Source organism: Balaenoptera ricei, chromosome 20, assembly GCF_028023285.1.
Source record: "Balaenoptera ricei isolate mBalRic1 chromosome 20, mBalRic1.hap2, whole genome shotgun sequence".
In the NCBI taxonomy this organism is placed as follows: Eukaryota; Metazoa; Chordata; class Mammalia; order Artiodactyla; family Balaenopteridae; genus Balaenoptera; species Balaenoptera ricei.
Window position 1 is genome coordinate 1,504,644 of NC_082658.1, and position 12,545 is coordinate 1,517,188.

Sequence of the window (12,545 nt, forward strand, 5' to 3'; positions counted from 1 at the left end):
AGAAGACTGGCCCAGAAAACACCTTAGGTGGCAGGACCCGGAGAGGCAGGAGAGGGAGTCGGTCCTTGGTAGAGGGTCCTGCCCGAGAAGCCAGAGGGACTTGAGAAGTAGGAGAGCTGCAGGTAAGCCAGGCCATATACACAGATCCAGATGGGCCCACGTGACTCCACGTGGGACGCCTTTTACCTGGCTGCCGATGGTTTTCGCGGGTGCAGGAGACCGTGAGGGGGAGGGAGTGTAGACGCGAGTGTAGACGCCTCTTGAAGGATGTCTGCCAGCCACCTTCTGCTACCAGTGCTTTAATGCCAGGGGGGCGGGGGATGAGGACCTCGCTAGAGCATCGGCGCAGACCTGGCGGAGGGAAGAGTCCACAGGGAGCGAAGTCCAGACCCTCGCCAGCTGTTCTGGGGCAGCCTGGGACCCTGCCAAGCGTCCTGGGCCACCGTGGCCCATCCTTCGAGCCGGGGAGGCACTCTGTAGCTGGCAGAGATGCTGAGAGCAAGTCAAGAAACCCTGATGTGAGAGAATAAAGGAACCGATTTCAAGCCTGGCACAACTTCACTTTCCAGAAGTTGTTTAAAAGGAGCAGGACGAAACCTCAGGAGCAGAGAACAAAAATGTCTATGGAGAGAGAACTTAGGAACACAGACCTATTTATTTGCAAAGTTTCACATGTTGCCAGTTGGAGTGCTGACTTCAGGGATTTTTTTTTTTTTTCCTATCTACCTTTTACTTCCTTTTCTGAAAATAACCTTTGTGTGCGTGTGCATCTGCTTGACACTTTGGAGAAGATAAGTTCAAAAATCAGAACCTCTTTCTGGATTTGTTTGAATACTGATGGTCTCCTCTTGTTCCACGCTCAGACCAACTCTTGAAAGTCAAACTCCACAATGATTCCTGGTGGGACACCAACGATGCCAGCAGTTTGTAGCTCCATTTATAATAAATATTAAAAGCACGTGAAGGTAAATCAGATTAGGAGGTTTTAAATTATTGTTTTGCTTAACTGTGTTTTAAATTGAAGAGACCGAAGATGATCATTTTTATTAAAAATACGCTTCCCCCCCAGTGCTGCTAGGGATGGGATTTCCTAAGGAAACCTCACTTTTTTTTTTTTTTTTTTAATAAATTTATTTATTTATTTTAGCTGTGTTGGGTCTTCATTTCTGTGCGAGGGCTTTCTCTAGTTGTGGCAAGCGGGGGTCACTCTTCATCGCGGTGCGCGGGCCTCTCTTGTTGCGGAGCACAGGCTCCAGACACGCAGGCTCAGTAGTTGTGGCTCACGGGCCCAGTTGCTCCCCGGCATGTGGGATCTTCCCAGACCAGGGCTCGAACCCGTGTCCCCTGCATTGGCAGGCAGATTCTCCACCACTGCGCCACCAGGGAAGCCCAGGAAACCTCACTTTTTCAATTGTGGCTTCAAAATCTCCACCTTGACGTTCCCGCTCCTCCCCCACCCCTCTCCAAATGGGAGGAAGTAGGGAGAGGGTGGCAGGAAGCTGAACCCATCTTTTCCTGTTCTTTTCCTCCTCCCAGACTCTGTAAAAGCCAATTCTCCTTTAGGTGCACCAACCCCACTGAGATGCACTTGGAAACATCTGTCACCATTAAAGACTTGGTGGAACCCCCCAGGAGCCGGCTGAAGGGAGCCCACTTCTGGGGGTCGAGGCCGTTCATTGGTTCATTGGTAGGAGCTGAATGACATACGCTTCCGCGGAATTTCCAGCTCAAGCCCTGTGATGATGCTTTTAGGAAAGCATCCCAAATTATTATTATTATTCTTTAAAGTAGCAACCTTCCTTTCTTTAACTCACTTGAGGATACTTGATTACCTTCATAATTGTAATCATTAAGATGGCTGATGACTTTTTTCGCCTTTTTTTTGTTGTTGTCATTTAACTTGGTGATTTACTTTTTTAAATTTTATTGGAGTATAGTTGATTTACAATGTTGTGTTAGCTAAATTCTATTTATCAGCCCTGCCATGGAAGCCAAAGACTCAAGATGCTCAGGACCCCGTCTGAGACAGCCCTGCCTTGGGTCTCCTCACCATAGTATGGGGGGAAAGAGGATGGAGCGGGAGTCAGGACCCTCGGAGGTTCTAGCTCAGCTGGGAAATGGGCCAAGAAACCTTGGGAAAATCTCCTCACCTCCTCTTTGCCTAATTTTCCTCATCTCTTAAATGACGGGTTGGGTTAGATGACATTTTAAGGGCTCCCCTGGCTGGAAGATGCTGATATTTTGGGGAGTACTGGATAGGATGCCTTTGGGAGCCGGCAGACAGCACAGCCCCCAGTGCCGCCCGGCTCCGCTCCTCTCCCCCGGGAAGTCAGCGGGGGGGGGGGGGGGGGGGGGGAGGGGGTGTCACCTCTGCAGGACCTCCCTGCTCAGCTTCCAGGCCTCCGGCCCAGAGTGTGACTCCTATCTGGAGGGCATCTTTGCTGCGGAGATGGGAGTTTCTTCCCAGAGCAGCTAGCAGGCTATTGGGGAAATGGGGTGACTGCAGGAATCACTGCCATGTTCGAGCTCCTGCGATGTGTTAAGCCTCGTGCTGGCTGTTTACCTCACAGCAGCCTTTTGAGGGGTGTTCCCTGCACTTCACAGGTAAACACACGGGGCAGGGCCTCAGAGCGGTTAGGTGACTTGCAGTCTCTAGAAAGGTTGCCTGAGTGTCTCTCCACCCCGCTCCCCAAACAAAGCTACATTGTCTAAGGTGCCACTTTTCCAAAGAAATAAAAGACAAGGTCACGGAGTCTTAAAGAGTGATGTCCTGGGTCCGAGCTCCTCTGAAGTCGCAGCTGGTGTGACTTCCCCACCAGAGGGGTTTTTGTCAGGCTCACTAAAGATTGGAGATCTGGCCAGATGCCTCTCAGGGAGCCCTGAGTTTTCTGGGATTCTAGGATTTCAGCCCAGTACATAATTGCAGAAAAGAATTACTCTCTGCTTTATTAAACTTGTCTGCACTTAGGCCAAGTGGGCTGTTGATCCCCGGTAGGGTTTGTCTTTAAAGGAGGCGGGAGCGAGCATGTGCAGAAATCCATCACCTTGCTTTCCAGTTTCCAGGCAACCGCGCAGGATTACAACAAGTCACATGACCTTGCGGCTGCCAGGAAGAAGGGGAAAATGGAAAACTGTGCTATCTTGAGAAAGGGGCCGGGTATAAGCAAAGGACTTTGGATTCTCCTCCAGAAACGTTATCAACAAGTAGTCGGAGACCTGGAGGCTTGAGAGGGCCCCACTGCTGGGTGGGAAATGTACCACCAGGGGACAGGCGAGGGGTAAGCTGGGGGGAGGGGAGTCACTGGCCCAAGGTGACCGAGCACCTGTTCTGGAAACCAAGCTCTCCGAAGGGTTATTACTGAGAGGACCAAACTGAACTCAGCCTTGCTCCTGTGGCGCTATCTTCATCCGCCCTTCTTGTCGCTACAGCCCTGGGCTAACGAGGCAGCAGAAGGCGAGCCCTTGGGTTACAGCCGAGCCTGTGATGGTTAGAGCTGGCGGGGGGGAGGGGGGGGGCAGTGGAGGGGAGGAAAACCACCCATGAAGACCAGCTTTCCACTTCCTTTTTGAAAGCCTCCTCTTTCTGATCATTGTTTATTTTGATTTTGGATGTTTGGAGTTTGCAACCTCCCCTCCCTCACATTGCGTGCGCGTGTGTGTGCGCATGCGCACACACACATGCCGTTGCTGTTTATATTGCAGACGCTTTTATGGCAATTCATCCCCTTCTGTATACACTTTTGGCCCTAGGATCACACCCTCTGTGGCTGAAAGACTCCTGGGAACCACAGGGACGGCTTTGCTCCTGGCTCTCCCGGGTCACCCACGGGGGTGGGTGTGCAGCACTCTGAAAGGCCGGGCTGTTGGAGGGAGCTGACCTCAAGTGGACTGGCTTCCAGTTTCCTTGCACCCAGCAGCTGTCCCAAGGCAGGGCTGAGTCATCTGGCCACACCCGCTCACTGGCCTTCCTGGTTTGCCCCAAGGTGGCCATGTGTTTCATGGCCTGGACCACTGGCTTTATGCCAGCCTGGCCACCTGGGAAGGTGAGCCCAAGGAGGAGAGCGTGGGCACAGAGGCAGGTCTTGGGGAGGGAGATGCCACCCCCTACGGTGCCCAGGAGCTGGCAAGTCTGGCAGCGTGGCTTTCCAGAGCTCTGGTCCCTTGTCACAGCCGGGAGGGCATCTTCCCTGCTGCTTGTCGTGTTCCAGCAGGCCACGGGTGGTGCATCCTCTTCCCCTTTTCCTATGGAAACCTAAACAGACAGAGAAACACATTTCTTGCATGTTTTAAAGTCCTAAAGGCCTAATGAAGGTTCGAGGCACCTCTGCATTGAACAGGGTTTGTCGTCCATTCAGTTCACTAGGGAAGTAAATAAAGAAAAAGTGAGTAGAGTTGAAAGCCACAGCTCTGAGTATGCCAAGCTCTTCCTCTCACCTCTGGGACAAATTTGGGCTCCACCTTTATGTTTTTTAAGAGGAGGAAAAATCAATTATTAGCTCATCATATGAGAGATCATTCTATAGCAACAGACAAGTAAATAATGTTCTGGGTTTGTGGTATGTTTTCTTATTACTTTAAGTGAGAAGGTTGTACCTCCTAAACATTTTGGGATGGATGTTGGGAAGGATTCAAAGGTGACAGTGGGGTGAGGAGTTTTCAATACATTAAAACTGAGAGTCGATGGGGAAAGAAGACATCCCATGTCTGTTTAATACATAACGTATGGGAGGATGGGGGGATGCTTCCAAGAGAGTGTTGCCTATACAGTTGATACAGAAAGACGGTCGATGTACGATGTACGTGCTGGGAGAGTCCTGATGGCCAGGTTGGGAATTTGGGGTTAAATCTTCAAGAAATTGAGGCTCGCTTCCCAGCGAGGTGTCAGGGCCCCTCTCCAGCACTCAGGCCCCTGCTGGCGGAGTCACACCCCCATCTTCACACATCCACAAACTACGCACCGTGACCCTAACTCACACTAACTCACACTCAGAGGCAGGAGCGCACAAGCACGCCCGTGCCTTCTGAGTCCAGGTCCACGTCCCTCCTGTGACACTTGGCCATCCCATCCCGGGACTAGCCACTCCTTTGACAAGCTCCTCCAAGCCCAAATTCCCAGGGAAACTTGAACAGAGGTAGAGAAGTGTTCGATGATAGCAAAAAACAAAACAAAAAAACAAACAAAAAAACCTGCCTGCTTGCAGTTCTTGCGATGGCTAGGATTCCACAATAAACTGTTGCTTTCCCGAGCTGGGGAGGACGGGGCAGGCCGGGGGAGGAAGCCAGAGCAAAACGGCCAGAGCACTTGAGAGGCGGAATCAGAACTCGGGCCGGGAGCGCCCGGGTGGCCTCGGGGGCCTGGCGGGGGGCGGGGGCGGGCTGGGCCGGGCCGGGGCGGGCGCGGGGCGCTGTCCCTTTAAGGCGGGAGGCGCGGGCCGGCCGAGCGCGGCAGTGATTGGCGCGGCGGGATCACTGGCGGCCCGGGCCCGGCCCGGGGGAGTCGGCTGGAGCCGGCTGCGCTTTGATAAGGTCCTGGCAACTCGGTAACCACCCGAGCGCCGGGAAATAAAAATAACCCCTCGCAGTCATGGATCGCCGGGCCGCCGGGCGTCCGAGGCGCCCGTCTCCCCCGGCGAAAGCTGTGCTGTAAAAGGTGGGGGCGGAGGCGCGGCCCCGGCCGAGCCGCTTCCGAGCCGGGCCCCCCCGGGCCGGGGGCGAGGTCGCGCCCAGCCGCGTCGCGGGCGCAGGGCGCGGGAGAGGGTCCGGCCCGGCCGAGAGGCGGCCGGGAGGGCGGCCGCGAGCCGGACGGTCCCGGAGAGGGGCGGCGGGGGCCCCGGGGGCGGCCCGGAGCGCGGCGGGCGCGTACCTCCCTTTCAGGACCGTGCGCCGGCTCGCGCCTTTGAAGTGCACAGTGAAATCCACGGCGCAGTTTTTGTTGGAAGCGCCCGGAGGACGTTGGGTGCCCGGAGTGGCTGCTGGAAGCGGGGCCCGTGTCGAAAGCCGGGCCGGGCCGGGGCCGGAGGGGCCGAGGGCGGCCGCGGCGGGGGCGAGGCCCACTCGGATCTTCCGCAGAAAGAGGGGCGGCGGGGCGCGCCTCTGCCCCCTCCCTCGCCGCCGGGTTCCCCGCACTCCCTCCCCGGCCGTGCGACTCCCCCATGTTCCCCGACGCCGGGACCGGCCCGGGGGGGCCCGGGGCCGTGGCGGCGAGCCGATCCGGGGGCCGGGGCCGAGGCCCTGCCCGGGGCGCCCGCGAGGTCTGGGCGCGGAGCGCGCGCGCGGACCCCTGGTGAGTGCGAGGCCGAGGCGGCGGGCGGCCCGCGCGCTTTGATGTGCCGGGCGGCCCTTTGAAGTGGGCAGGCCGGCTATTTCGGGGCGCGCTCCGGGCGGGCGCGGCGCCCGGCGCTCCTGGGGGCTCGGCCGGGGTGGCGGGGGCCCGGCGGAGAGACTTGTGCGAGTGGCGGCCGCGGCGGGGGCGGAGCGGGGGCAGATCCCCCTCCCCCGGGGGCGCCGCGCCGGGGCGGTGCTGGATGGGAGTCTGGGTGCGAGAGTGCGCCGGAGTGCCTTTGGGAGGTGGGATGAAAGGGTGGCGGCGCCCCCCGCCCCCTCTCCTCCCCTCCCCCCGCCCCCTCCCGCCTCTCTCTCCTCCCCTCCAGTCCTCCCCTCCCAGCCCCGGTCCGCGCAGAGGGGCCCCGAGCGCCGGCCGAGGCTCAGTCTGCGCGCCCGAGCGGCTCGAGCCCGGGGCGCCCGCGTCCCCCGCGTGTCTCCTGCCGCCCGGCCCCGCGCCCCCGGCCGCCCCGGCCCCTCGTGCGGAGAGGCCGAGCCTCCGCGCGTCGCCATTGCTGGACCGGCTGCCGCTTTCCGCGCTTCTCCTGCGGGCGCCTCCGACCCGGGCTCGGGGGCTGCGAGCGCCCACCGGGGCTCTGGACGCGTCGGGGTGGATTGGGGTCGGGGGGCGGGCCGGGGGGGCTCGGCGGAGATGAGAGCCGGGCCTCGGGCCGCCTTGGTCTTCCAGGTAACGGGGCCGCCCCACCTCCCCTCCGCCCGGGGAACGCGGCGCTACCGGCGGCCTGAGGCCCCGCACGGGGGCCACGCGCGCCCACCCGGAGCCCAGGGTTCCCGCCCCCGGTTCGGGGTCGCGCCCCCCGCCCCGCCGGCCCGCCCCTGCCCTCTCCCGAGTTTGATCCTCCCCTTGCTGGGGAAAGCGGCTGGTTTACTGGTTAGATAAGACTTTTTGCTTTTGGGAAAAAGAGGCTTGAGGTCAGCCGAGTCTGGGATTCCTGGCACAGGCAGTGGTAGCGTGAGACGGTTTCTGATCCGGTTTTGTAGGGTTTGCGGCTCCAGGAGGCGGGGGGCGCGGGGGCGACGGGTCGTGAGGCTTCTCTGCTCCCTGGCAAAGTTGGAAGATCAAAGCCTTGTCTGAGTGAGTGGATTTCTGGTTTGGGGGAGCCCGGAAGACCGAGGTGTAGACTGAGCCGGATTCTTGGCGGGAGGCGGGGGCGCAGCGAACGCTTCCATCTGGGTTGCGGGGCGGGGGCTGCAGCCGGGAGTCCGGGCGCCCGTTCCGCCCTGTGCTGGGCGGGCTTTCCTCCTCGGTCGAGGCTCTTCTGAATCTTTAAGGAGTGGGAAGGGGGGGCGCAGGGGGGAAGGGGTGGGTGGGGGGAATGGGAACCAGATGCCGGGGACGGGCGCGTTTGGAGCTCGAGTTATCTGTGCGGAGAGCCGAGTGGGGAAATTTACCGAAATTGGTTTCACCTGCACACAGCCCAGCGGCGCGGGGTGCGCGTCTTTGGAGTGGATGCTGTCGGGGCGAGGGGAGGGCAGGGGAGGGGAGGGCCGCCTTGCGTGCGCCCGGGTCGGTGGGTTTTTGGAAGCTGGTGTCTTCCACCTCCCGAGCCCTCCGCCCCCCCTCCCCCCCTCCCCAGGCCCCTTCCCCGCCCCTTCCCCTCCCCCTTCCCCCCCAAGCGTGCAGGGAGCTCAGATTTCGCCTTTGAAAAAGCAGCGTCTGATACTTTAGATGAGCACCTCGCAGATAGCTGGGTTGCTTGATTTGAATTTGAGGAGTTGAAAAGCCTGTTTACTTTCTTGCTTTGATGTTGGGTAGATCTGGTTTTGATTATATCAATACCCTTTTCTCTCCCTCTACCTCCCCCCCCTTCCTTTTCTTCCCAGAAAGGAGGCTCGGATGAGTCCCTGCTGACTTGAGAGAGAAAGAGAGACCACGCTGATTGCTGAGAGGAACTGGAAGGAGAAAAAAAAATTCCTCAACTCAGCGGGAAGAACTCACTCGCCATGAGCAGCGCTGTGTTGGTGCCTCGCCTCCCAGACCCCAGCAGCAGCTTCCGCGAGGATGCCCCGCGGCCCCCAGTGCCGGGCGAAGAAGGGGAGACCCCACCGTGCCAGCCCGGGGTGGGAAAGGGCCCGGTCGCCAAACCCCTGCCTGTCTCCTCCAATGCCAGGCGGAATGAGGACGGGTTGGGGGAGCCGGAGGGGCGGGCGTCTCCGGATTCCCCTCTGACCAGGTGGACCAAGTCCCTGCACTCCTTGCTGGGTGACCAAGACGGTGCTTATCTCTTCCGGACTTTCCTGGAGAGGGAGAAATGCGTGGATACCTTAGACTTCTGGTTTGCCTGCAATGGATTCAGGCAGATGAACCTGAAGGATGCCAAAACTTTACGAGTAGCCAAAGCGATCTACAAAAGGTACATCGAGAACAACAGCATTGTCTCCAAGCAGCTGAAACCTGCCACCAAGACCTACATCAGAGATGGCATCAAGAAGCAGCAGATCGATTCTGTCATGTTTGACCAGGCGCAGACTGAGATCCAGGCGGTGATGGAGGACAATGCCTACCAGATGTTTCTGACTTCTGATATATACCTCGAATACGTGAGGAGTGGGGGTGAAAACCCAGCCTGCGTGAGCAGCGGGGGGCTGGGGAGCCTGAAGCTCGTGTGTGGCTACCTCCCCACGCTGAACGAGGAAGAGGAGTGGACGTGCGCCGACTTCAAGTGCAAACTCTCCCCCACCGTGGTTGGCTTGTCCAGCAAAACTCTGAGGGCTACAGTCAGTGTGAGGTCCACAGAAACTGTCGAGAATGGATACAGGTGAGCCTTTGGTGGAGGGTGAGGGGCTGGGGGAGCTTGGAGGGTGAGATGGCCTTTGCAGATGTTTTGAGTTAAGTAGGGTGGATGGCCGGATGCGTGTGCTGCGGAGGCTGACAAAGGCCTGTCTTGAGCTCGGACCGCTGGCCACGAACCCTTCGATCTTGCGTTTTGCTGTTGAAAGGGGCGGGAAGGCGATGCACACACGGCTAAATACCTGTAGTTTTCCAGTGCTGACTTCACCCAGTGGCAGGCAGTGTGCGTTAATGCGGGTTACTTACTATCCTGGGCCAGTCTTGGGGTGGGGTGGTGGAGAGAGGACAGCAGCTTTTGATGCCGCTGACTCACCAGCTACCAGGCACCGGTTTGGGAAGGGGTCGTTCACAGCTAAGCAATAGGGAGTAGGATGAACGTGGCCGGGGAGGCACCTGGGTTGTGGCGGAGCCCCAGGAAATAACGTGTGTGCCCACTGACCGTGGGGTAAGTGGGATCTATTGAGCTTTAAGTTCAGATAAGAGCCAGCAATTGGCTTAACAGCTGAGCTTGCGGTTCTCTTTGTGGAATGAGATATTAACCCTGCAAGAAACCCTCCTAAGGAGGGGAGGCCCTGTGACTTTCCCGAATGCAGGACCCTTAGCTTTGGAGTCTGCTGATACATTATTCTGGCCCGAGGATCAGACCCCGCTTGATTATTGCGTTGCTTGGTGCTGATGGAGAAGACGTCTTGGCCGGAGAGGACTGGAGAAGAGAAGAGTACCTTCTCTTTCAAGGCTTCAGAGACAAATAGTTCTTTATAGAATGGCCAAGTCTCAAGGTTCTTGACCTTTGGAGGCAACTTCAGACCTCCTGTTAGAATGAGTTTTTCTGTCTCTTTCTCGCTGTCCCCTTCCAAATATCCAAAAAGAGAATGAGCCTCTCAATCCCGGGTTGTGGTGGACAGCGTGCAGGGGAGGGGCTGGCCGGGAGCTGCTTACCTCGCTGCCCATTGTGACCTGCTCCGTGGGTTCGGAAAGGCAGACGCGATCTGGCGGCTGTCTCTCTGGAGGTTACCCTCCCTCTGTAGGGTCCGAGGCAGGAGGAGGGGCAGAGGAGCGGGGTCTGAGCCTGGAAGCCTGTGATCTCGGGGTGGCCCTGCAGGGAGGGAAGGATTGTGCTGGGTCCACCAGGGGGCGCTCCTGCAGCCTCGGGAGCCGGTCGTCTGCGCGCAGACATCTGGTCTACACCTTAAGTGGGAACGGATTGGCTTTTGCGAGGGAGCCAAGGATCACGTGAGCGGAGTTGTTTCAGCATCTTTAAGCTCATGGCTTCAGGCTGTTCTGGAGGAGGATACTGGCTCTGGCTTCTGTGGCTGGTAGTCACGGCCACCTGCCACCCCTGCCCTGTTCTGTTAGGTGGACGGTTGGGTAAACCCCGCTGGCCTCCGTGCCCTCCAGGTTGGCAGCGGTCGCCAGGGCTACTTAAGGCCTGTGGTCAGGCAGCTTCTCCGGGAGCCTTCAGACAGTGGGGCTTCTGTGTCCCCCAGTGTCAGGGCCCAGAGCACCACCTTTGTAAACAGCGCCCTGCGTGGTTTTGGAGCGAGACAGGCTCCCCAGGTGGGACCCTGCTGTGACCCCTCCCCTTCGTGGGCGGGCAGTGGGACCCAGCCTTGGCGCGCCCCTCCCCCTTCCACAGCCCCCAGCTGGGATGCTTCTAGGACTCGGCTTTATGGGGTGACTCTCCGGAGCGTTGGGGACCCTGGATGCAGGGCCTGGGGTGCTTTGTGTGTCAGCGCTCGGCTTTTGGCTGGGAACTGTGGGTGTTCGTGTACAAATGACACCTTTCGTTGGCCTCTGGGGTTTCCATACTAGATTCGTGAGTGTGTTTTCTCCCACTGTTGGGATGAGACGACATATCTTACCTGGACCGCACATGTCTTACCTGGGCATCATCAGAGAGAAATTAAGACACACCCTGATAATTTTTTTAACATGCAAGGTATTCAGGGGTGCCTGAGGTGTGTTATTAGGAGCTGCCCCGAGTTATTCAGAGGCCTGAGCTGCAGCCCGGACCGCCTCTTACCACCTGGGTTGAAGTCTTTCTGAAGCCCGTGTGCCCTCTGTAAAGTGAGTGGGCAACCCTCCCTTCAGTTTATGTCACAGGTTGCTATAATATTAGGACCAAAATAATAAACAGGAAAGCCCGTTGTGAAGGGAAATGTCTGAACAGACGTAAAGCATTATAATTGGCTTGACTTAACAGCGCTCACCACCGGCTGTGTGAGAAGGGCCAACCAGGTTCGGGTCCCACCTTCAGAGAGTGAGCCTTGGGTTCTAGCACGTGTTCACTGTGAAGTTGCAGCATGTCCCCTCCCCACGCCTCAACTTTCTCTGCCTGCTGAACTTGAGCCTGCTTTCGCAGCTGGTTCTGGGATGTGGGATCGTCCCTAAGTCAAGTCGGCCTCCCCGCCACTTGTCAGGCCAGGTGCCCGGCCTGTGGACAGCCTGATAAGTCAGTCCAGTGAACGAAGCAGGAAACCTGAATCCTGCCGAGGGGTCGGTCCCTTTCACCAGCTGTTGGGGAGCAGTCTCGGCAGCTGGATGCCAAGGGCATGGCTGGTCGTTAAGCCCTTTGATTTCCTTGAGCGCCTAGAGGAGCCTCGTTTTTAATGACTTGTTTGTGTCCTTACTGACGTGGTGTCAGGTTTCACGTAAAGAGTTGGCGCCTAAGAGCAGGCATGGTCCTCAGAGGGAGGGGCTCTGGTTGGCGAGTGGTCCAGTAGGAGGCCTGGGCTTCTGATGGTCCCTGTAAATAACCCAGAGCCAGGGCGAGGCACACAGCCTACACACAGACACACACACAGACAACACACACACAGACACACACAGGCTACACACAGACACACACACAGACTAGACACAGACTATACACAGATTACACACAGACATAGACTACACACAGACACACACACAGACTACACACAGACACAGACTATACACAGAGTACACACAGACACAGACTATACACAGAGTACACACAGACATAGACTACACACAGACACACACACAGACTACACACAGACACAGACTATACAGAGTACACACAGACATAGACTACACACAGACAACACACACACAGACACAGGCTACAGACAGACACACACACAGACTACACACAGACACAGACTATACAGAGTACACACAGACATAGACTACACACAGACAACACACACACAGACACAGGCTACAGACGGACACACACACAGACTACACACAGACACACAGAGTATACACACAGACTACACACAAAGACTACACACAGATGCACACACAGACAACACATAGACACAGGCTACACACGGACACACACAGAGACTACACAGAGACTACACACAGACATAGACTACACCCGGACACACACCCAGACAACACACACACAAACACACAGGCTACACACGGACACACACACAGA

General features: G+C 57.7%; 1 protein-coding gene across 5 annotated transcripts in view; it reads left to right on the forward strand.

The window, feature by feature from the left end:
• Nucleotides 1-12,545, forward strand: part of AXIN2 (axin 2) — a 79,266-nt gene that overhangs the window by 43,649 nt on the left and 23,072 nt on the right. For 2 of the 5 annotated variants that reach the window (XM_059907163.1, XM_059907167.1), the window contains exons 1-2: nt 5,941-6,283; nt 8,167-9,101. In XM_059907163.1, the coding sequence (XP_059763146.1) occupies nt 8,287-9,101 (815 nt within the window). In that variant the 5' untranslated portion in view covers nt 5,941-6,283; nt 8,167-8,286. Of the gene's footprint in view, nt 1-5,560; nt 5,651-5,940; nt 6,284-7,240; nt 7,418-8,166; nt 9,102-12,545 lie in introns of those variants that run through there. The other 3 variants (XM_059907165.1, XM_059907164.1, XM_059907166.1) reach the window with 3 other exon arrangements.